The 21,971-nt window shown below is 38.9% G+C and overlaps 6 protein-coding genes and 1 long non-coding RNA gene across 7 annotated transcripts in view; 1 reads left to right on the top strand and 6 right to left on the bottom strand.

The window, feature by feature from the left end:
• Positions 1 to 21,971, top strand: part of ptprb (protein tyrosine phosphatase receptor type b) — a 282,274-nt gene that overhangs the window by 111,636 nt on the left and 148,667 nt on the right. The window lies entirely within an intron of this gene.
• Positions 3,190 to 3,586, bottom strand: LOC132956533 (histone H4). The gene has a single exon (XM_061030037.1). It carries the CDS (start codon positions 3,560 to 3,562, stop codon positions 3,251 to 3,253), a length of 312 nt encoding a protein of 103 aa, XP_060886020.1. The 5' UTR covers positions 3,563 to 3,586; the 3' UTR covers positions 3,190 to 3,250.
• On the bottom strand, positions 4,525 to 5,169 carry LOC132956524 (histone H2B-like). The gene has a single exon (XM_061030028.1). It carries the CDS (start codon positions 5,045 to 5,047, stop codon positions 4,607 to 4,609), a length of 441 nt encoding a protein of 146 aa, XP_060886011.1. The 5' UTR covers positions 5,048 to 5,169; the 3' UTR covers positions 4,525 to 4,606.
• On the bottom strand, positions 8,093 to 8,704 carry LOC132956534 (uncharacterized). Its single transcript, XR_009666041.1, has 2 exons — positions 8,624 to 8,704; positions 8,093 to 8,274 (listed from the first exon to the last, which is right to left on the bottom strand). It is a non-coding gene; the product is annotated as an uncharacterized LOC132956534 (long non-coding RNA).
• Positions 12,243 to 12,924, bottom strand: LOC132956525 (histone H2B-like). The gene has a single exon (XM_061030029.1). It carries the CDS (start codon positions 12,752 to 12,754, stop codon positions 12,323 to 12,325), a length of 432 nt encoding a protein of 143 aa, XP_060886012.1. The 5' UTR covers positions 12,755 to 12,924; the 3' UTR covers positions 12,243 to 12,322.
• Positions 14,796 to 15,304, bottom strand: LOC132956530 (histone H2B-like). Its single transcript, XM_061030033.1, has one exon. The coding sequence runs from the start codon at positions 15,263 to 15,265 to the stop codon at positions 14,888 to 14,890; it is 378 nt and encodes a 125-aa protein (XP_060886016.1). The 5' UTR covers positions 15,266 to 15,304; the 3' UTR covers positions 14,796 to 14,887.
• LOC132956512 (potassium voltage-gated channel subfamily A member 1) overlaps positions 17,054 to 21,971 on the bottom strand; it is a 36,439-nt gene continuing 31,521 nt past the window's right edge. Inside the window, exon 2 of the mRNA XM_061030013.1 lies at positions 17,054 to 21,055. The gene's annotated coding sequence lies outside the window, so the exon portion shown is untranslated. The remainder of the gene's footprint in view (positions 21,056 to 21,971) is intronic.

Below are 21,971 nucleotides of genomic sequence, written 5' to 3'. Positions count from 1 at the left end.
TTAGGCTACACTGAGACAGTTACTTTTTTCTTTGACCATTCACTATTCTAAATGTGCAAACGTGTAAGTATCTTTTGCAAGCCTTTAATGTTGTGGTATATTGTATAATGTATTTTACTAGCTAACTTTTACTTACTTTTCCCCCAAAGGGCGCACATAACCTTAACCCCGTCCCCTACAGTGCTGCGTACATGGGACACAAAATCCACATCGACCAGAATGAAAAATTGGTCATGTTCGGAGTGACACACGTTCTCGCAATAGATGGGTACAGCAGTAAGGTCGTTACCCACGCAACCATGCCTGTCAAGAATAACCTCGTGATATATTAAGAAGTTCAGTACTTAACTTTTTTTTGGCTTCAGTACCCCCTTTCTCTGATTTCAGAATCCAGGGCAAAAATTCAGGCAGGCGTAATCTTTTGTGAAAAAGTCCATGGAAAAGTTAGTCTTTATATATACGTACCTTTGTTTTTACTTTGTATGTAATATAAAGACTAACTTTTCTCACAACTTCACTTCTCTGCGAGTTTTTTGTGACTTTCTTTGTGACTTTAAAAAAAAAATTTAGACATTTTTTAAAACAGTTTTTTGTGACTTTTTAGAAAAACAGTCGAATCCATATAACAAACTATTATACGTTATATGGATTCTACTGGTTTTTTTTGTCTTTTTTATTTGTGATAGGCATACTGACCCATTGTTTCTGAAATGGGGGTCCATGTATCCCAAAGGGTATTCTGAGGTACAACAGGGGGTACATTTTGGATTGACCAAAAGCACTAGTTGTTAAATAATAAAATGAATCCTGAAAAATACAGTGCTTTCGGTCAATCCAAAATGTTAATAAACCTGAAAGTAAAAGTAAGGTTTTGGCCCAAGGGTTCTGAAGACCTGTGCCAGCCAGCTGGCTGAGATTCTGCAACACCTCTTCAACCTGAGTCTGAGCCAGGAGAGGATACCGGTGCTGTGGAAAACATCCTGAGAAACGCCCAAAGAAGACGACACCATCTGATCTCAAGGACTATCGACCAGTGGCTCTCACTTCTCATATGATGAAAGTGTTGGAGAGGCTCGTCTTGACCCACCTCAGGCCACAGGTGAAACCATCCCTTGACCCTCCACAATTTGCCTACCAGCCACACCTGGGAGTGGACGATGCCGTCATCTACCTGCTGCAGCGTGCTCACTCACATCTGGAGGGAAACGGCTGCACTGTGAGAATCACCTTTTTGGATTTCTCCAGTGCATTCAACACCATCCAGCCACAACTGCTGGAAGAGAAGCTGCAGTTGATGGGTGTGGACTCGTCCATCATCTCCTGGATTACTGACTACCTGACAGACAGACCATAGTTTGTCCGACTTGGCAGTGTTCAGTCTGCAATGGTGGAGAGTAGTACAGGAGCTCCACAGGGGACTGTGCTGTCTCCTTTCCTTTTCACCTTGTACACCTCTGACTTTCAGTACAACTCCAGGTCATGCCACTTGCAGAAGTTTTCTGATGACTCCGGTGGTGGGGTGTATAAGTGATGGGCGAGAGGGGGAGTACACAGAGCTGGTGGATAACTTTGTGGAGTGGACAGGAAGAAATCACCTGATTCTGAACGTGGATAAGACCAGGGAGATGGTGATCGACTTCAGAAGGAAGAGGACAGAGCCACCACCGCTGTGCATCCTGGGAGAGGATGTGTCTGTGGTGGAGGAGTACAAGTACCTGGGTGTCAACATAGACAACAAACTGAACTGGAAGGCCAACACTCAGGCTGTGCACAAGAAGGGGATGAGCCGACTCTACTTTCTGAGGAAGATGAGATCCTTCAACGTGTGCAGCAAGATGTTGGAGATCTTCTATCAGTCTGTTGTGGCCAGTGCACTGTTCTCTGCTGTGGTCTGCTGGGGGAGCAGCATTGGAGCTGGTGACACTAAGAGACTGGACAAACTGATTAAGAAGGCCTGCTCTGTGATAGGCTGCAAGCTGGACTCTTTTGTAGTGGTGACAGAGAGGAAGACTCTGAACAAACTGTTATCCATTATGGATAATCCTGATCACCCTCTGCACACCCTACTGGACAAACAGCGGAGCAGCTTCTCCAACAGACTCATACAACTCCGCTGTCACAAGGACAGATACAAGAAATCCTTCTTACTGAAGGGCATAACTCTGTACAACAGCTCACCTCATGTGAGCAGAGAACTGTCATCATGATAATATCTGTCTCTCCATACTGTCATCTGTTCTGCACATGTTACATTTACAAATTATCCCTGCACTCATGTTCACTTCATTTGTCTACTCGCCGTTATATTGAATACCCGGGTGAACCGGAATAGTTTTACAACTCATTTACATTTACAACTCTGTTTTTTGCACATTTACATTTAATCTTCCTATTTAAGACTAGTAATGCTTAGTTAAATCCTGGTTGTATATATATATATACACGTGTATATTCACATTTTTAGTTTTGATATTCTTAGTACTTATTTACTTTGTATTTAATATTATGTTTAGATTTGCTATATATATAATATTGTGTTTTTTACTCATTGTGTGTTTGGATAACCTGCTGCTGTAACGCCACAATTTCCCAGTTTGGGATCAATAAAGTAATTCTATTCTATTCTATTCTTTTCTTAGAATCTGTGTGCACAATTATTAGGCAACTATAACTGTGTAGAACTATTATGCAACTGAATGAAAAACGAAAATGTTCCCATCTCACCTGTTTACATTCTTCTGTTAAAGTGAGAATAATAAACAAACAACCTAAAATTTCCAAATAAACATTTCTGACAGTAAAAAAATATATATCTGTGCCCAATATAGCCACCCTTCTTTTCAATAAGTCACAAAAACGGTGCACTAGTAGATTGCAATATTGTTGGTCTATCCTACATTGCAGACTCAACATTTGATTGACATGCGCTACGAGGAGATCTGGCGAAAAAAAGAACTGTGGTGAGTTGAATATCTACAGCATATGACCTGATAGGACCCAACTTTGTGCAAACCGAAATATCACTTTAACCAGATGCACCCTTGAGTGGGGGTGCTTGTAGGTACCCTCACGCATCAATGTTCACATAAACCATTATATTCGTTGGTTGGTGATTATTGTATTGAAACGTTTTAAATGAAATGAATTCAGTCTACTTATCTTTCATAAAAGTAATGAAGATGAATTCTCTTTAGTGGAAGTGGGTGGCTCTTAAAAGAGCCGTTGGGTTGTTGTTGTTTGAGGTGTGAGTTTAACCGCCGAAGCCGTACAGAGTGCGGCCCTGTCTCTTCAGAGCGTAGACCACATCCATGGCGGTGACGGTCTTTCTCTTAGCATGCTCGGTGTAGGTGACGGCATCACGGATCACGTTCTCCAGGAACACCTTGAGCACACCGCGGGTCTCCTCGTAGATCAGACCGGAGATACGCTTCACTCCGCCACGGCGAGCCAGACGGCGGATAGCGGGCTTGGTGATGCCCTGGATGTTATCACGGAGGACTTTACGGTGACGCTTGGCGCCCCCTTTGCCGAGTCCTTTACCTCCCTTTCCACGGCCACTCATTTTGATTGATTCAGAAGTCTTCCGAAGATGAACTGATGCTACGATACAAACAGCGTTTTAATTTAAAGCCTGTGGGCGGACGTTGGTGAAAATAAACGCACGAGCGCAGCCCGCTAATTTCTCTTCCGCCTTTGACTAAACAACGTCAACAGTTGACGTCGTCAGTTTGAATAAATAAAACATTAACTCGCTGACGGTTGGTCCTCCCATGAACGCCAACAGTAAAGATTATATGTATGTAACAGAAGCCTTGTTTTACAGTTTATGCCCATTATTGGAGTTAATGTTTTTGGTATTTAATTTATAACAAAAAAGTTGTGTGTAGGCTGTATCTGGATTTATCCTTAACCCTAAATAAAAATGAATTATGTATATATTTCAAAAAAAGGCAATAAAATATTCATGTATACAGTGTGAGTATACTCTGTGATATCTTAATTTTTCTTTTTGAAGTAGTCTATGGTCATAAAGGTTGTAGGATGAAGTATAAAATCGTATCCAGTCCTACCAGTTATTTCTTATAACATTCATACATTAACCCACTGCCTAATAAAGTCAAAGGTTACAGACAATTTGTTTGAGATTACTATTTAAGAATACACTTTAACACGTTCAACTATGTGCATTTTTTCCTTGACGTCCACTTTGTCACTACTCTAACCAATTGTGAGTTACACTAAAAGCAAAGTATGTGAAATAGATTTGAATAGGCCTATCAATATCCGTACACCCAAGAGGATCTAAACTAGTGATGTGGAGTACATGAACGACAATGGTAGACACAGAAAGCCACTGTTGTTTAGAGTCACTGTTACTTTACCCTACCATTTTTACAAGAGACACTGCAAGCTGTATACCAACCACTTTCATGATCATTACACTACAAAACAATGGCTGGATTATTACATCTACGAAAATAAATATTACATTAAAATGAAAGATGTTCAACACAACACAGCTGTTGTGCTGTGAAGGGAATTAACTCTGAGAACAATGTGGGTGGCTCTTAAAAGAGCCTTTGGGTTTGTTGACCAGTTGAAGTGTTTACTTGGAGCTGGTGTATTTGGTGACGGCCTTGGTGCCCTCAGACACGGCGTGTTTAGCCAGCTCTCCGGGCAGGAGCAGGCGGACGGCGGTCTGGATCTCCCTGGATGTGATGGTGGAGCGCTTGTTGTAGTGAGCCAGTTTGGAGGCTTCACCAGCGATACGCTCAAAGATGTCGCCCACAAATGAATTCATGATGCCCATCGCCTTGGAAGAGATACCAGTGTCGGGGTGGACCTGCTTCAGGACCTTGTAGACGTAGATGGCATAGCTCTCTTTCCTGGACTTTCTCCTTTTCTTACCACCTTTGTTGGCGATTTTAGCAACGGCTTTCTTAGAGCCCTTCTTTGGTGCTCCTCCTTTCCCTCCTTCAGGCATGTTTGCTGTTTTCAGTGTGAGAAACTGCGCGTTGAGAAAGCAGAGCCGGCTCATTTTAAACATGTCTCATGCAAATTAGCCCTGCGCCGCCGCCACTCTGTGATTGGCTGATCCGGAAGCGCGGCATTCAGTGTAAGAATGCGGAAGTCAAACAGAGTTCGCGCTTGTTTTAGTGGGTTTAAATGTAGTTCGGCAGTTAAACCAAACGGATAAAAAAATAAACCTGTTACAGGACAATGAAACCCAATGAGTGTTTTCATTGTTAATCAGTAACTTCACTGAATATCTGAATCACCTGATAGGATCAATAAAGGACCACCATGAACCCTGGACAGACATCCTGAAGATATAATTAATGTTGATATGATTTTTCTTGTTTTTAACACTCGTGTGTCTCAATGTCTATTTAATCTTTAACTCTTTATGATCATGTTTCTTAATTAAATGGCATTCATTTTTAAAAATCAAACCCATCTACCACTGGATACATGCAAGAAAATAACAATATTAAAAACACATTGAATTAAACACCTGTTGTATTAATAATTATAATAATAATTAACATATCGTATTTATCGGTATAGGCCTACGGCACTTTTCAAAACAAAGTGTTTCACAAGGGCGAACTATGTACAGTATGATTCAAAATTAAAATCGATTAACAATCAAGAAATATTATCAACATGTTTTTAACATTTTTAAATAACAGAGGAAATACAGGCAACACTTTGCACAAGCCCCTCTGTGTTCGCTCTCATCGCTCCCCAATATTAAAAACACATTGAATTAAACACCTGTTGTTGTAATAATGATAACAATAATAAACGTAGGCCTATTTATCGTTATATGCTACGGCACTTTTCAAAACAAAGTTTTTCACAAGGTCAAAATATGTACAGTATGATTCAAAATTAAAATCAAGCAATATTATCAACATTTTTAAATAACCGAGAAAATACAGGCCACATCTTACTAAACTAAAACTCGCCAAACTTCTCCTCCGATGTCTCCTATTCCTCACACACGTCCTCCTGTGATTCATGTCTGCTTTTCTAATATATTTAAGTAAACAGTAAATCAATTGTTTTTTGTATCTTCATTTAGGCAAAGAAGAGATAAAAGCAGCTGGTCTGACATCTTCCACAGAGGTGAAGTGTAAGTTAAAATCATCTGTTAAAAGTTTATATCCTGTGATTTTTATTTAAGTTTCATAAGAGGATTGTAAAAACAAGCTATTGTTAACAATAGTCTTCTAAAATAAAAATCACACTGAGTCATACACCAGATAAATGTTCAATAGAAAGGTGATGTTTTCTTTTCCATTTTACAATCAACAGAAACTAAAAATGACTCATTTCAACCTTCGTCTGCACACCTGTTACAGAGGTCAGGCTGGGGTCACATAGTCTGAAGGAACCTCCTCCTTCTTTCACCTGTGCCAGACGCCCTGCTCATCCACTGTGGTAGAAATGACCTTACACCAGCAGCTCTCCCAGATGAAGAGTCCTCTCTGCCATCACCCAGAGGAGCTGATCAACGTCTGCACAACTGAAGAAGGTGGACAGAGTCTGGTGCTTTGTTACAGTGAACAGTGAGAAGGTGGACAGAGTCTGGAGCTTTGTTACAGTGAACAGTGAGAAGGTGGACAGAGTCCGGAGCTTTGTGACAGTGAACAGTGAGAAGGTGGACAGAGTCTGGAGCTTTGTTACAGTGAACAGTGAACAGTGAGAAGGTGGACAGAGTCTGGAGCTTTGTGACAGTGAACAGTGAGAAGGTGGACAGAGTCTGGAGCTTTGTTACAGTGAACAGTGAGAAGGTGGACAGAGTCTGGAGCTTTGTTACAGTGAACAGTGAGAAGGTGGACAGAGTCTGGAGCTTTGTGACAGTGAACAGTGAACAGTGAGAAGGTGGACAGAGTCTGGAGCTTTGTGACAGTGAACAGTGAGAAGGTGGACAGAGTCTGGAGCTTTGTTACAGTGAGAAGGTGGACAGAGTCTGGAGCTTTGTTACAGTGAACAGTGAGAAGGTGGACAGAGTCTGGAGCTTTGTGACAGTGAACAGTGAACAGTGAGAAGGTGGACAGAGTCTGGAGCTTTGTTACAGTGAGAAGGTGGACAGAGTCTGGAGCTTTGTTACAGTGAACAGTGAACAGTGAACAGTGAGAAGGTGGACAGAGTCTGGAGCTTTGTTACAGTGAACAGTGAACAGTGAACAGTGAGAAGGTGGACAGAGTCTGGAGCTTTGTTACAGTGAACAGTGAGAAGGTGGACAGAGTCTGGAGCTTTGTGACAGTGAACAGTGAGAAGGTGGACAGAGTCTGGAGCTTTGTTACAGTGAACAGTGAGAAGGTGGACAGAGTCTGGAGCTTTGTTACAGTGAACAGTGAGAAGGTGGACAGAGTCTGGAGCTTTGTTACAGTGAACAGTGAGAAGGTGGACAGAGTCTGGAGCTTTGTGACAGTGAACAGTGAGAAGGTGGACAGAGTCTGGAGCTTTGTGACAGTGAACAGTGAGAAGGTGGACAGAGTCTGGAGCTTTGTTACAGTGAACAGTGAGAAGGCTACCATAGTCTTCCTCAGATAAAACACAGAGATCCTGGTCAATATTCAATGGTGCTATTTTTCTTTCCATGATGTTGTCCTGTCTTTGAAAGGCCAGATGCTGGAGGGTTGTTTTGGATTTGCTTTTCCATCATATTTTAACAGTCAAACAATCATCCAGGATCTTTATATTTTATTTGATTTTTGTTTGGATTTCTTTGTTAAATTATTTTTTATACTTTCTCCTATGTCCCAGCAGTTCAACCTGATGGTCTCCCTTACTTATTTTCCACATGGTTCATGAAGCCAGGGGTCGTTTATTGAAGTTTTTTTTTTCATAAAATGTTTAAATAAACTTTTTTTAAATCTGAATTGACTGTCTCTGATTAACTGGAGCACTACAAAGTGTTGGTCACAGTAAAATCATTTAGCAGTTAAGTTTATAGCTCACATTTGAAAAGGCTAACAGACGAGCTCAGCTTGTCACAGCCGGTCTCGTCTGAGATAAATGGCCTTCAAACTTATTTAATATTAAACATTTAAAACCAATAAGCATAACAAGATACGCATGAGATTCCATTTCCATTTATTCAATCACAGACTTGTCAAACAGTCTGGCATGTTGTGCTGCTGTTTTCAAGAGTTAATGACTGAAGAGAAGAACTCCATCGAGAGAGGACAGGAAACACTCAGGGGACGAGTCCTCCATGTTGTCAGGTGTTGCTGATGGATCTGAATCTGAGGGCATCTTCTGTAATAAAGAAAAACAATCATGGAGTTAAATGTAAAGTATAATGAATTTTACTGTGATGTTTCTGCCTCAGACCTGAAATCAGATCTGTCCTCAGGTTCTGCTAAACTTCAGCTTCTAAAGTTTGTTTTAAAGACAGGAGAACTATTTAAGAGGAAAAACAAAATATATAATAAGACATGATGAATCCAATAATATGATCATCTTTATGAATTTATGTTTTAAGACAAAAGTGTTCCTGCCACTTTCTATTGAAGATTATTTTAAACTGTCATCACATGGGCCAGCCTGATAAATTAAACTAATGTTAAATATTCTCATATAATCAGATTTGTGTGCAGAACCTCACCGGAGCTGGAATCAGAGTCTGGACTGCTGTTTCCTTTGAGCATTGATTTCCTTGAAGACAGAAAGAAGAACAATTTAAACATGAACTTCTTGAAGAATCACAGAGGCTGTTAAAATCTTCTGCTAGTCTTCCTTACATTTTAAGAAGGATTATAAATTGTTACTAAAATTACTTTGATGCTGATAGCGGTTACAATAACACAGTCCAATCATATGAGAGATCATTTTACCTTGGAGTCCTATATGAAGGCGTTCTCTTCAGAATCAACGCTGCAAAGACAAGATGATGGCGTCCACCTTCACAACGTGCTGCTTCAGTCTGGCTGCATCATGGTCACCTACAGGAACATCACAGAAATGCAATCAAAGTACTTCACTGTATTTATCAGAGGATGTACTGTATGCAAAGTAGATTTTTTTTTAGCTGTAATTCCTCAAAAAGATTTGAGACTGCTTTGTTATTTGAGAGCACAGATTGTTTCTTTTCCCTTCTCTCTGTTTGCCTGTACATGACCTCTTAGTGCTGTAAAAGATGCTACAGTAAATCCTGGATCAGCTGTGTGGATGGTGTGACTGTGTGGTAAAGCTTTGTTAAAGTTGTCACACACATACTCATATGCCTTTGGAGAGTAAAAGTACAGTGTGGTGGCAAACTGCTTATAAAATATAAAATAGTATTTTATTGGTGAGGTGCCCCAATCAAAGCGTCCTACAGAGTAGCAGCAGTGGGCTTTAGAGGGAGGAGACGAGCGCATTATGGAGAGGAGCGCACCGGAGGGGGCGAGCTGGGGGAGAGACGCAATCTGGGAAAAAGGAAATCCCAGTTTAAAATATAATGTTGATGAAAAGAGGGAAATAGGACGACATAAATGTAAATGTGAAATTCTTTTGAATGCAGAGGCTGTGGATGTTCAGTTTTCTTTGGCTATAAAAAGACAACAATAGCCTGTAGCTTAATCATGGTGTTTCTCTTTGTTAACGATTATTGACGCGAAATAAAAAATAAATGCATGACATTTAAAACATATTAACATGTGTGGGGAAAAACGTGATCTTTATGTCTTCTTTTATTGTACCTATGTCTCCTCCTAACTACAATAACAGCAGCATGTTGTGTGTAACTCTGATCTCCTGTATTAACACCTTCCTTTCAAAAGGTGTTAAATACAGACACAGTCACAATCACCGCAGGTTTTGTCAGGTTTTAGTACAAATTCTCAATGAGCGTCATTAAATTTACACTATGATCAACTTGTGATTGTTGAATTGGTAGTGTGTGGAAGACACTGCAGAATATTTATCAGTTTAAGCAGCATGATGCTCCGTTAATATTACATTACACCACCGCAGGTTGTTGATGTTTGTGTTCACGTTTCAGTTAGTCTCTTAAATCAGTAACAGTTATATTAAATCAGATCTTACCTTTAGTTTTATCTGGATCTTAAATCAGTAACAGTTATATTAAATCAGATCTTACCTTTAGTTTTATCTGGATCTTAAATCAGTAACAGTTATATTAAATCAGATCTTACCTTTAGTTTTATCTAGATCTTAAATCAGTAACAGTTATATTAAATCAGATCTTACCTTTAGTTTTATCTGGATCTTAAATCAGTAACAGTTATATTAAATCAGATCTTACCTTTAGTTTTATCTGGATCTTAAATCAGTAACAGTTATATTAAATCAGATCTTACCTTTAGTTTTATCTGGATCTTAAATCATTAACAGTTATATTAAATCAGATCTTACCTTTAGTTTTATATGGATCTTAAATCAGTAACAGTTATATTAAATCAGATCTTACCTTTAGTTTTATCTGGATCTTAAATCAGTAACAGTTATATTAAATCAGATCTTACCTTTAGTTTTATCTGGATCTTAAATCATTAACAGTTATATTAAATCAGATCTTACCTTTAGTTTTATCTGGATCTTAAATCAGTAACAGTTATATTAAATCAGAGCTTACCTTTAGTTTTATCTGGATCTTAAATCAGTAACAGTTATATTAAATCAGAGCTTACCTTTAGTTTTATCTGGATCTTAAATCAGTAACAGTTATATTAAATCAGAGCTTACCTTTAGTTTTATCTGGATCTTAAATCAGTAACAGTTATATTAAATCAGATCTTACCTTTAGTTTTATCTGGATCTTAAATCAGTAACAGTTATATTAAATCAGATCTTACCTTTAGTTTTATCTGGATCTTAAATCATTAACAGTTATATTAAATCAGAGCTTACCTTTAGTTTTATCTGGATCTTAAATCAGTAACAGTTATATTAAATCAGAGCTTACCTTTAGTTTTATCTGGATCTTAAATCAGTAACAGTTATATTAAATCAGATCTTACCTTTAGTTTTATCTGGATCTTAAATCAGTAACAGTTATATTAAATCAGATCTTACCTTTAGTTTTATCTGGATCTTAAATCAGTAACAGTTATATTAAATCAGAGCTTACCTTTAGTTTTATCTGGATCTTAAATCAGTAACAGTTATATTAAATCAGATCTTACCTTTAGTTTTATCAGGATCTTAAATCAGTAACAGTTATATTAAATCAGATCTTACCTTTAGTTTTATCTGGATACATAGAGAAATATTCTACCCTCGTATATAGTTCTATGAATTTCAGTCTGCACGGTGAAAGTAAAACCTGTTACTCTCTGTATAACCCACTTATCACTCAGACTGTAAACATGTACACATTAGTAATGATGCAGGACAGATTACAATTATTTGGCTTTGTTTTTGCCCTAGATACTTTTTTGAGACTTTACCAGACTATTTATTTTTGCTGTAAAATAACTGTACAGTCAATGAATCTCATCTATGAGCGGATTTTATATTATGATTCTTGGTTTTAAATACAATTTAAATCGCCATAATGATATAACAATATCAAGAAACAGCATGTCAGTTATTAGGTTTGCTCATTTTAAAAAATAAAATAAAAAGATAAATCATGCCGGATAGGTAACCTAGCTTTACAACATTTCAGCTAACCTTAGACTGCTTATGTGTTAGCTAGCTAGATAACGACTTTAACCAATGACACATAAATCACACTTTTTTACTTACCGAAAAAACTGCAAAGATCCCTTAGATCCAACAGGTCGGTTAGAACAGTTTACTACAGAACAACTCATTTTGCCAGCTCAAAAAAGACAAAAAACTGAACGGAAAAATTCAATGGCGTCTCGGCTTTCCTTCACTACGTAACTTTCACTATTCACAAAGAGAAAGATCCGCGGCTGTCAATCATCGTCAAATCCCGTTTTTCAACCTCAAATAACTTATTTAAAACAAACGCCACAGAAAAATGAGCACTTGAACACAATGTAGGGTGATAATAACTAATGATCACAGCAGAGTTTAGGTTTGACCCACATCCCGTCTGTTATCATGGAGGAGGCGGGGTTTATGACCTATACAGGTTTTACAGTCTATGGTTTATACAGGTTGAAAGCATACAATAAACTTCTATACCAACTGAATGACTTTCAGTGTCAATTGACATGTATATTAATTATGTAATCTGGCTAGAAGATTATTTTTGTTGTTATTGAAGATTTTCAGCTTCATAGTTGATACTGCTTAAAAGCTTATAATACACATAATACAGAATTTGCTCTGGAAGACGATGTGGGTGGCTCTTAAAAGAGCCTTTGGGTTTGTTGACCAGTTGAAGTGTTTACTTGGAGCTGGTGTATTTGGTGACGGCCTTGGTGCCCTCAGACACGGCGTGTTTAGCCAGCTCTCCGGGCAGGAGCAGGCGGACGGCGGTCTGGATCTCCCTGGAGCTGATGGTGGAGCGCTTGTTGTAGTGAGCCAGTTTGGAGGCTTCACCAGCGATACGCTCAAAGATATCACTCACAAAGCAGTTCATGATGCCCATCGCCTTGGAAGAGATACCAGTGTCGGGGTGGACCTGCTTCAGGACCTTGTAGACGTAGATGGCATAGCTCTCTTTCCTGGACTTTCTCCTTTTCTTGCCACCTTTGTTGGCAATTTTAGCAACGGCTTTCTTAGAGCCCTTCTTAGGTGCTCCTCCTTTCCCTCCTTCAGGCATGTTTGCTGTTTTCAGTGTGAGAAACTGCGTGTTGAGAAAGCAGAGCCGGCTCATTTTAAATATGTCTCATGCAAATTAGCCCTGCGCCGCCGCCACTCTGTGATTGGCTGATCCGGAAGCGCGGCATTCAGTGTAAGAATGCGGAAGTCAAACAGAGTTCGCGCTTGTTTTAGTGGGTTTAAATGTAGTTCGGCAGTTAAACCAAACGGATAAAAAAATAAACCTGTTACAGGACAATGAAACCCAATGAGTGTTTTCATTGTTAATCAGTAACTTCACTGAATATCTGAATCACCTGATAGGATCAATAAAGGACCACCATGACCCCTGGACAGACATCCTGAAGATATAATTAATGTTGATATGATTTTTCTTGTTTTTAACACTCGTGTGTCTCAATGTCTATTTAATCTTTAACTCTTTATGATCATGTTTCTTAATTAAATGGCATTCATTTTTAAAATCAAACCCATCTACCACTGGATACATGCAAGAGCCTATAGGCCTACTGGGTTATTATTTAACTAACAGATAACAAAGCGAATTATACTGTTAATAAATTAGTGATAATGCAGATGTAAGTGATGTGAAAAGTGCACATTATTAACCTTTATTTAACCAGATAAAGAAACCCATTGAGATCAGGAGCTCTTTCACAAGGGTGACCTGGCCAAGAGGTCAGCAGTTACAATGAAGTGACAGTAAAGATTACAACATGATAACAAACATTTAAGATGTCTCAGCATACATTAAATCAGCTCATTCAGTGTGAGACTGTTTCACAGAACGCCACATAGAGGTCGTTCCTGGCCTACTAGACCCTCTTAAAGATAAAAGTTATAAACAAATCCTCTCAGCTCCTAAGTGATCTCCTGAGGTGAAAAAGTCAAATGAGGAGTGAGGAGGACTTTTAAGAGGAGGAAGAGTTTCTCAAGCTGAGGAGAAAACAGAGGAATGTTTTCCAAACACTAAAAGAAGAATTCTCTTACTGACTCATAGTCGGGTTTAATAGACAAAGATTATGTATGCACTAAATTTAATCCATCTTCGACTTTTTTCAGTCCCTCTGAATGTGTTTTACTCCACAGGTGAGTCTAACCACTGAATAAAGGTCTTTATATATCAGCAGGTAAAGAGGCTGCTGCACACCTGTGAATGTGATTTCAAATATTTTGTAAGCTATATACTTTCAAAGTACCGATTGATCCCATAGTGATGTTCATTTTAGTTTTCATAATCACACAATGTCTGACCTGATTCTATGATTGGTTTGGCCTTTTAGATTTCACTGTCCTATTCCTGTTATCACAACAAGCACAAAACGGGCCTGACTTACCTAAACATAACACAGACAGTATTTATAGAACTATGTGAGACAAAAGGAATATTATGTTTCAGCTTGTCTCCAAAAATGATTTAAAAAACCCACCCACATCTTTTTAAACTCTCCTGGTTTGCAATACATTATCTTTTCATTTGAAATCAATGATCCACCTTTTAAACACTAAGTGCTTTTTCCTCGTTCCAGTGCATGGTTACAATACGGCATGTTTTTACAATTCAGTTGTTATTTTATTGGCATTTAAATCAGATAAATGGCCTAAAAGATCTATACTCTCTGCTATGGGAATCATAGCACCTGTGTTATTATAAGCACATAGTATAAAGGTCCAGATCAGTGTTCCTATTCCTTTTTTATGTCAGCAGAAACGGGAGTATTCAGCTTAATTCCACTGGACTATCAGGAGTAAAGTATAATCTATACGCATGATGTTGTATTGTGCAACTGTATGAAATATTAAACACACTTTCCATCTTTGGAAATATTGTGCAGTAAAAATGTTTAACTTCTCTTAACTGACATCATTGTGCAAAAGCATCACGGTTCTGTAAGGCTTTTATCTTAATTTGGGACAGCAGATTATACATTAAAGTGCATGTTGTTTGTCTATCAGTGAATTGTTTGATGCCATTAGTAGTTTTAAAATTCTACAATAAACACTCTATCCCAAATAAAGGACTTCTGTTGTCAAGTGATATGAATATTAACCAGCTGGAAAATTAATGATATTGAAGAGTTTCATCACATGTATCACTGCTTATAAACATACAATAGAGAATTTGCTCTGGAAGACGATGTGGGTGGCTCTTAAAAGAGCCTTTGGGTTTGTTGACCAGTTGAAGTGTTTACTTGGAGCTGGTGTATTTGGTGACGGCCTTGGTGCCCTCAGACACGGCGTGTTTAGCCAGCTCTCCGGGCAGGAGCAGGCGGACGGCGGTCTGGATCTCCCTGGAGCTGATGGTGGAGCGCTTGTTGTAGTGAGCCAGTTTGGAGGCTTCACCAGCGATACGCTCAAAGATGTCGCCCACAAATGAATTCATGATGCCCATCGCCTTGGAGGAGATACCAGTGTCGGGGTGGACCTGCTTCAGGACCTTGTAGACGTAGATGGCATAACTCTCCTTCCTGGACTTTCTCCTTTTCTTGCCACCTTTGTTGGCGAGCTTTGCGACGGCTTTCTTAGAGCCTTTCTTGGGTGCTCCTCCTTTTCCTCCTTCAGGCATGTTTGCTGCTTTCAGTGTGAGAAATTGCGTGCTGAGAAAGCAGAGCCGACTCATTTTAAACATGTCTCATGCAAATTAGCCCTGCGCCGCCGCCACTCTGTGATTGGCTGATCCGGAAGTGCGGCATTCAGTGTAAGAATGCGGAAATCAAACAGACGTTTTTTTGTGTTTCTCGGCGGTTAATTTTCTGTTTTGCGTTCAAAGAAGGAACAAAGGTAAATCAAGTGACACATACATTTTAACAATTAATTGTTAGTCAAGACGGTTTAAACTAATTTCCTGTGATTTGTTTGACTTTAAATTAATTTAAATTTAAATTCAAATGACCGTTTCAAAGACAGTTTTATCTTCTAAAACACTATATTATATATAATATATATATACTAAATTATATTTCAGATGTGCCGACTTGAATCAGTAATCTCCAGATACAAATCTGTAATTTAACTTTCATTTAGTTAGTTTTTCTAAATGAGGGCTCAAACTGCTAACAGTAGGTCAATATGTAGGATGGTCAATATAAGGCAGGCTTTCCCAACCTTGGGGTTCCCAAACCATGTAGGGTTGTATGGAATTCAAATGTGGTCGCCTGCAATTTGTATTTATTGATCAATAAAAACAGTTTTTTATATTAAAATATAGTTAACACTGGCTCCTGTGGGTCATGGCCAATCAGTCTCTGTCTGTCATCCAGTGAGCAGAAATTGTCCACAATAATAAACATGAAAAAGCCTAAATATGGTCTAAAATAAATGTTTGATTGCGACACAGTAGAAAAACTATTACATGATTGAAAACTAATTGCTTAAAGCAAAAAGTTGTTTGTGTTTTGGATGTCTGGGGTCACCAGAGTTTTGTGAAGTCAAAGTGGGGTCACAGGCTAAAAAAGGTTGGGAACCACTGATATAATGAGTGACACAAAAGCAGACTTAAACTGTAAAAATCGTCTTCATATGTTTATTTCTAGAAGAAACACTTACAGGCTACACCATGATGTACCAGAGCAACTAAAACCATCCAATGACGCCATCTAGTGGATCAAATCTGAAATTGTTGGCCTTTCTCTGAACCTGTTCCCAATTTCATTAGGCTATTCATAATTTCACATTAATTTGACATGTGAATAAATGAAAAACACCAATAATAATAGGCCTAAAAGGTGTTGTGTCCTCAGTTTGGCGTCTTGTGTCCTCAGGTTGTTGTGACCAGTTACATGTCTTACCGTCACCGGGAACAATAGTTTACAGATGGAGGACCTGTATGACAGAAATCCACTGAACTGGAACTCCTGTAAAGTGTCAACATGTCTTCTGATATTTGGACATCAGTGAGTCATTTTGTACATGCACACTGAATATTTCCTCATGGGTAACAGTGTAATCCTTTGAATAAAGAAAAATAAACTTTGTATTACAGAGAATACACACTTTGAAGCTGTCTCTAGTCATTGCCACATCAGCAGCACTTATTTTAGTCATGCATGTAAAAGTCAAGATCATAGAGTTAATTTATTCACATTCAATTCATTTTCAATTCCAGACACTCTTCAGAATTGCTTTAAATTGTAACTATGGTCTTTAAAACAGTTTTTAAACGCAAAATAATTTAATTTTAAACATGTGATTAATCGCGATTAACTCGACTTTCTACAATTAATCGCCAGCCCGACTCAATATATACTTTGTTTTTTCCAATAAGTAGAAAGACAACCTTGGTGAAACTTTGCTGACTGTGTTATAAAATAAAAACAAAGTCGTCTTGCAGAAAACAAATATTAAACACCACCAGTTTGAGTTTGTTTCAGTTTATTTCATAACTCTTCTGCATATATTATTAACAGTTTAACAAACAGGATTCATTTCCTTAAAAACACAATGTAACATTAACGGGATGAGGTTTAACATGTGTTACACTTAAACCACTTATACACAGAGAACGTCAGAAAAAAAAGTTGGCTTTTTCAGACCAATTTGGCAGCGTTGTTTTGGGGATCGGTGTCAGTAAAGGTACTTGATGGACGGAGGCAGCTTCACGGATGATTCACACTCACAGGCAGCAAAGTATACGGACTCCACACATAAGGAAACTACCTCCACTACTGCTGGCAGAACACAACATCCCTGGTGGATATAAATGAAGGGCTGTATTTAATGAAAATCATGCATTAAAAGGAAAGATACACTTTGCAGGTTCGCCTACAAACAGTCGCTTTCAAGATATGTGGTCAGGATATGTGGATATGATTCAAAGGAAAACAAAATCTGTGGAACTAACAGCTCCAGTTTGCCTTAGAAGGAATCAGAGTTCTTACATTTGAGGATTTGTTGAACAGATAGACGCTGTTTTAAAAGCAGCTTCTGGTGTGCAGACCTCGTCTTTTTCTTTCTTTGGATGTTTTTGTCCAGCACCCAGTACTCAAGTATCGGATGTGCATGCTGTTTGATATTTTTGTAAAAACTGAGTCAGCCTTTAAAAATTAAAAAGGTTTACATAAAAGCCGAGTCACATTAAATATTCCTGTCTCACTGGTGGCTACCTAGAAAGCTAAACGCTTACAGAGTGGTTGTGCTGACCAGTTTTCTGTGCAACTTCATGGAACAGCGGGGTATAAAGGCTACTAAGCTAACCAACAGTTAGTGGGTTTCTTTAAAGTATGTGGAAGCGGGCGAGAGAAGTGGTTCAGATAGAAGTGATTGTACCCGACCTAAAAAGCCTCTGCATGTTTCTAATAAGCTCCACGAGCAGAAACGTGCTCAAACTAGGATCAATATTGGAGATGCTTTTGAAAAATGGAGAGAGGTTAGAACACAGAAAGGTTTACAGACCCATGCAGAGCTGGATAAACACTGAAGCTTCAGAGTCCACCACATGGTGACCTGAGTGAGCATGGACTCTAGAGAGGAGGGGGGGGGAGAGAGACGATTCCTTGAAAGGGGCAAACTGGGTTGAGTTCCTCTGATGCAGTTGATTTGAGTTATTGATGCATGTTAAACCTGAATGTGTGTGTGTTTTTGTGTGTGAGGATGTTTGTAGGACTTCAGGATAAGGCTGGACATCTCCGATCTACACAGTACAGGGATAGCAGCTTCGAGGAAACACAGAACACATTTCACAACTGCAGGAAACAGGATTGAAACAATAAAAGAGGAAATACTGTAAATTCTCAAACAGAGGCCTGCAGGTTTTTTTTTTTTTTTAAATTTGCAGAAAGAGGTTTTTATTTTAAACAAAATGGACATTTGTTGTACGTGAACATGATCATATTTTAGTAAGAATTGTTCCTCTTTTTGATCCGTTTCAATCGTCTCTTTTTTATGTTGCTTGATGCAGTTTTAGAATTGAGAAATATGTTATTTAAGCTTCATTACTTTGAAATCTCCATAAATGTCTGACTTTGTATTCCTATTCATGGCTGAGTTCTTAAATCCCATCTTGTAGTTTTTGTCCTAACTTTTTATTCATGAATCGCATGAATATGCAGAGTCATGTTTGTATTGTTTCCTCACTAGTCTGTGAACGACTGCTAACATGTAAGAACAGATCAGCTGGTGGCTTTATGGACTGCCACCCTAACATCGGCTAAAAGGCACAAATCAGTGTGGACAATGTTGCTACTTGTCAGTTGTTTTATTCCATCAGCAAACATTTTCCTAATTTCCTAGTTTATGGCCTTAACCTCCAGTTTCATGTCACCTTAAATACAACATGATGTTCTTTTAGTAAATAGAGCTCAACAGTGACCGTCCACTCTGTCGCCGGCTGTACTTCCAGAAGTAAATTTTCCCTCTCAACATTTCAATAAATCCTGATTTCCATATTTTTAATCCTGGATCCAAACCAACCAGCTACCTAAATAATCATGACTATTAAACATTTGATTCAGTGCCCAAAAAAAAACAACAATTGGAAAATGGGAAAAAAAGCAAAGGTTGAAGTCTGTGTACATAACTTTTCAGGGAGTGAAGAAACTACGCATCCCACAATCCATCCAACGAGACCCAAAAAACGATAGTTTAGCTTCTTACTGAATGTTTACTGACCTTCATTCTATATTTATCTTTATTGTATTATACTGTTAATAATAATGTTGTAATAAGGACGGTCTCCATTAACTAATTAATCTTGTGCTGTTTTGTCCCTTCAGACTCTCCGTAGATAGTCGTCCTCAAAGAAGGACACTGCTGCATCTTTGTCTCAATGTCTCATTCAATGCAGCAGTGTCCTTCTTTTAAATCACTGTGACTACAGGGAGACACTGAGGACCACTATCTACGGAGAGCCTGAAGGGACAAAATATCATGAGAATAATTTCAGAGCTTCATGATTAACTAGTTAATGCTGACAGCCCTACTAAAACTCAGATTGCAGGAAATGGATGTGAATAGCACTGTTTAGCTCTATAGTCCTATTTAGAGTCAAACTGACCAGAAAGCAGATGAGCATTTAGGGCGGGGCTACCTTTGATTGACAAGTTAGCACCACAGCGACCTAGCTCCCCCTCCAAAAAGGAGATGGCAATGTCCAGACTACCAAACTTGATGATTCAAACTGGTAGTCCACACACCAGAAAGTGACTCGTTGGAGACAATGTCCATTTTTTTTAAACGATATAAACATATTTACATCATGACTAACCAATCAAAAGCCATTTCTAACTGGTATTTTTTTCTTTTTTTAAAAAAAAACATTTTTCATTGTGAATTTGGTTCATACTGAATAACAGGCCGTTAATCTGCTTCAAATTTGAGAATTCACAGTATTTTACCTCCATTCTGGCGAACACTCACTCATTTTTCTCAGGGACACACATACTCATGCCACTTATAGTTGCTCATTGATATGTAGGAGGAAGTACAAAATAACAGCAAGAAGAACAGGCCACACAAAGGTAGAGAATACTAAATACTTCAGATTCAAGCCCCTGAACTAACTGAAGAAACCAAAACATCGCTCAAAGAATCCAACAGCTCAGAGGAATCCACGAGAGGAGCCTGTGGCGTCGGCCCCGCACTGTGAGACCCTGAATGCATCGTGCTGTTAGGGACACCGGTGCGTTTAAAACACCGGTGTATTGTTATCTGAGATAGGCTATGGCTTTGGCCCTGGTCGGAGCAGGAGGGGATGCAGTCAGGGGAAAAACTAAAGTTGGACAAATCATCTTCAGCAACAAGCGGACGTCCTCTCTCCCTCACAATGTGTTCAGATGATTTTTTTTCCTCCTCTCTCATCGTCTTTACACCGTCATCGTTTTAGAAAAATAGAAATCAGGAAAACATTGTTACAAAAATAAACCAAAAAGTTCGTCCAGAGTCTACATCCACATGACAACTTCACATAAATATCGACTGATATTGCACAGCAAGGGATTTCTTCTGATAATGAAGTAAATCACTGACACGATTTGTAGAAAAAAAAGAACACGTTAGGACATTAAAATGATCAAAACTTGCATGTCCTCGTTAGGTTTGATTGTTTCTATTTTTTCTTTTCTCCAGAGAGACAAAGCGTGAGAGCAGATCCCAGGCCCTCCTACATCAGGCAGATATATCCTCGGAGTCCTGCTCGATAGAAAATCTAAAATCATAAAAAGAAAAGAAAAAAGCTTTAGAAGTATCACCGGTGAATTTTTGGTTGAAGGCACAGAGTTCAAAAAGGGTTTGTGGATGCTTTTTTTTTTTTTTTTTTTTTTTTTTAGTGCAGCAGCAGTTTTAATGAGTTTGTCCTGGTGGAGGGGTAGTTCCTGCGAGGGCGTCGACTCTCCTGATGATCGGAGGGCAGGGCTTCAACTCTCTGTGGAAACACAGACAACAAGAAAAGACCAGAAAACATGTTAATGTTTGTTAATGTTTGTTGTCTTCTAGGTGTCCCCTCAGCTAATTCAGTCCCTGACCTTTAACCTCTGGGCCTTGTTTGTGCTGTTGGAGCCTTTTTGTGATGTTGATCATGTAGACTAATAATCTGTCTCTCTGTGAGCTTTATTGGACTAACAGACCGTCCAACAAGTCTGAGCTCCACTTTCTACAACCAGTCACATTAGAAATTGATTTTATTGATAAGTAAACACAAAAAATGGTGGCAGCCATAATAATGACTTGAGGCTTCAAAAGGGATGTCAATCAACCACTGGGTGATGTTACTGGTGCTGCAACTACTTCATTTACGGCCTACAATAATCCAGATTTTGTTTGTTCTTGGTCGTCAAGGGTGATGGATTGGTCAAACAAACATGAACCATGAAGTGCTGAACATCACTCCATCAGGTTTTTAAAGAAATATGTTGAATTAGAAATTATTCTACAGCTTTAAAAACACAAAATGGGATGTTTTGGTGCTAAGTGGTTAGACTAAGAGTTTCCTGCCGGGGTTTAAATGTGCCCGTGGTCCTCCCGCCCCCCCACCTTTCCCCATCTTCCTCGAAGTTAATCCTCTGTGCAGCGGCAGATGGAGCTCAGAGCATCCAGTGCTGCTGTGCCCGCCACAGCTCCTGTAGTTATGAATGATTGCACGGTCTTAGGCATTAAGTTGGATCAGTGTAATCCACCGCAGCATATGCAGTCACCCTGCAGCGCCAAATCCAGCGGGCAGGAGAACGTCCCTCCTTGCTCCCTCGACAGGGAGGCCAAGAGGTGTCAACGACAAACCAACATCCAAAAACCTGCTGCTGCATATCCAGAGGAGGCGTCCCCTCTACAACACCAGCAATCAT

The sequence above is a fragment of the Labrus mixtus genome, chromosome 22 (genome assembly GCF_963584025.1).
Source record: "Labrus mixtus chromosome 22, fLabMix1.1, whole genome shotgun sequence".
NCBI classification, from domain to species: domain Eukaryota; kingdom Metazoa; phylum Chordata; class Actinopteri; order Labriformes; family Labridae; genus Labrus; species Labrus mixtus.
Note: the sequence above shows the minus strand (reverse complement) of the source record. Positions and strands in the feature narration are given on the sequence as shown.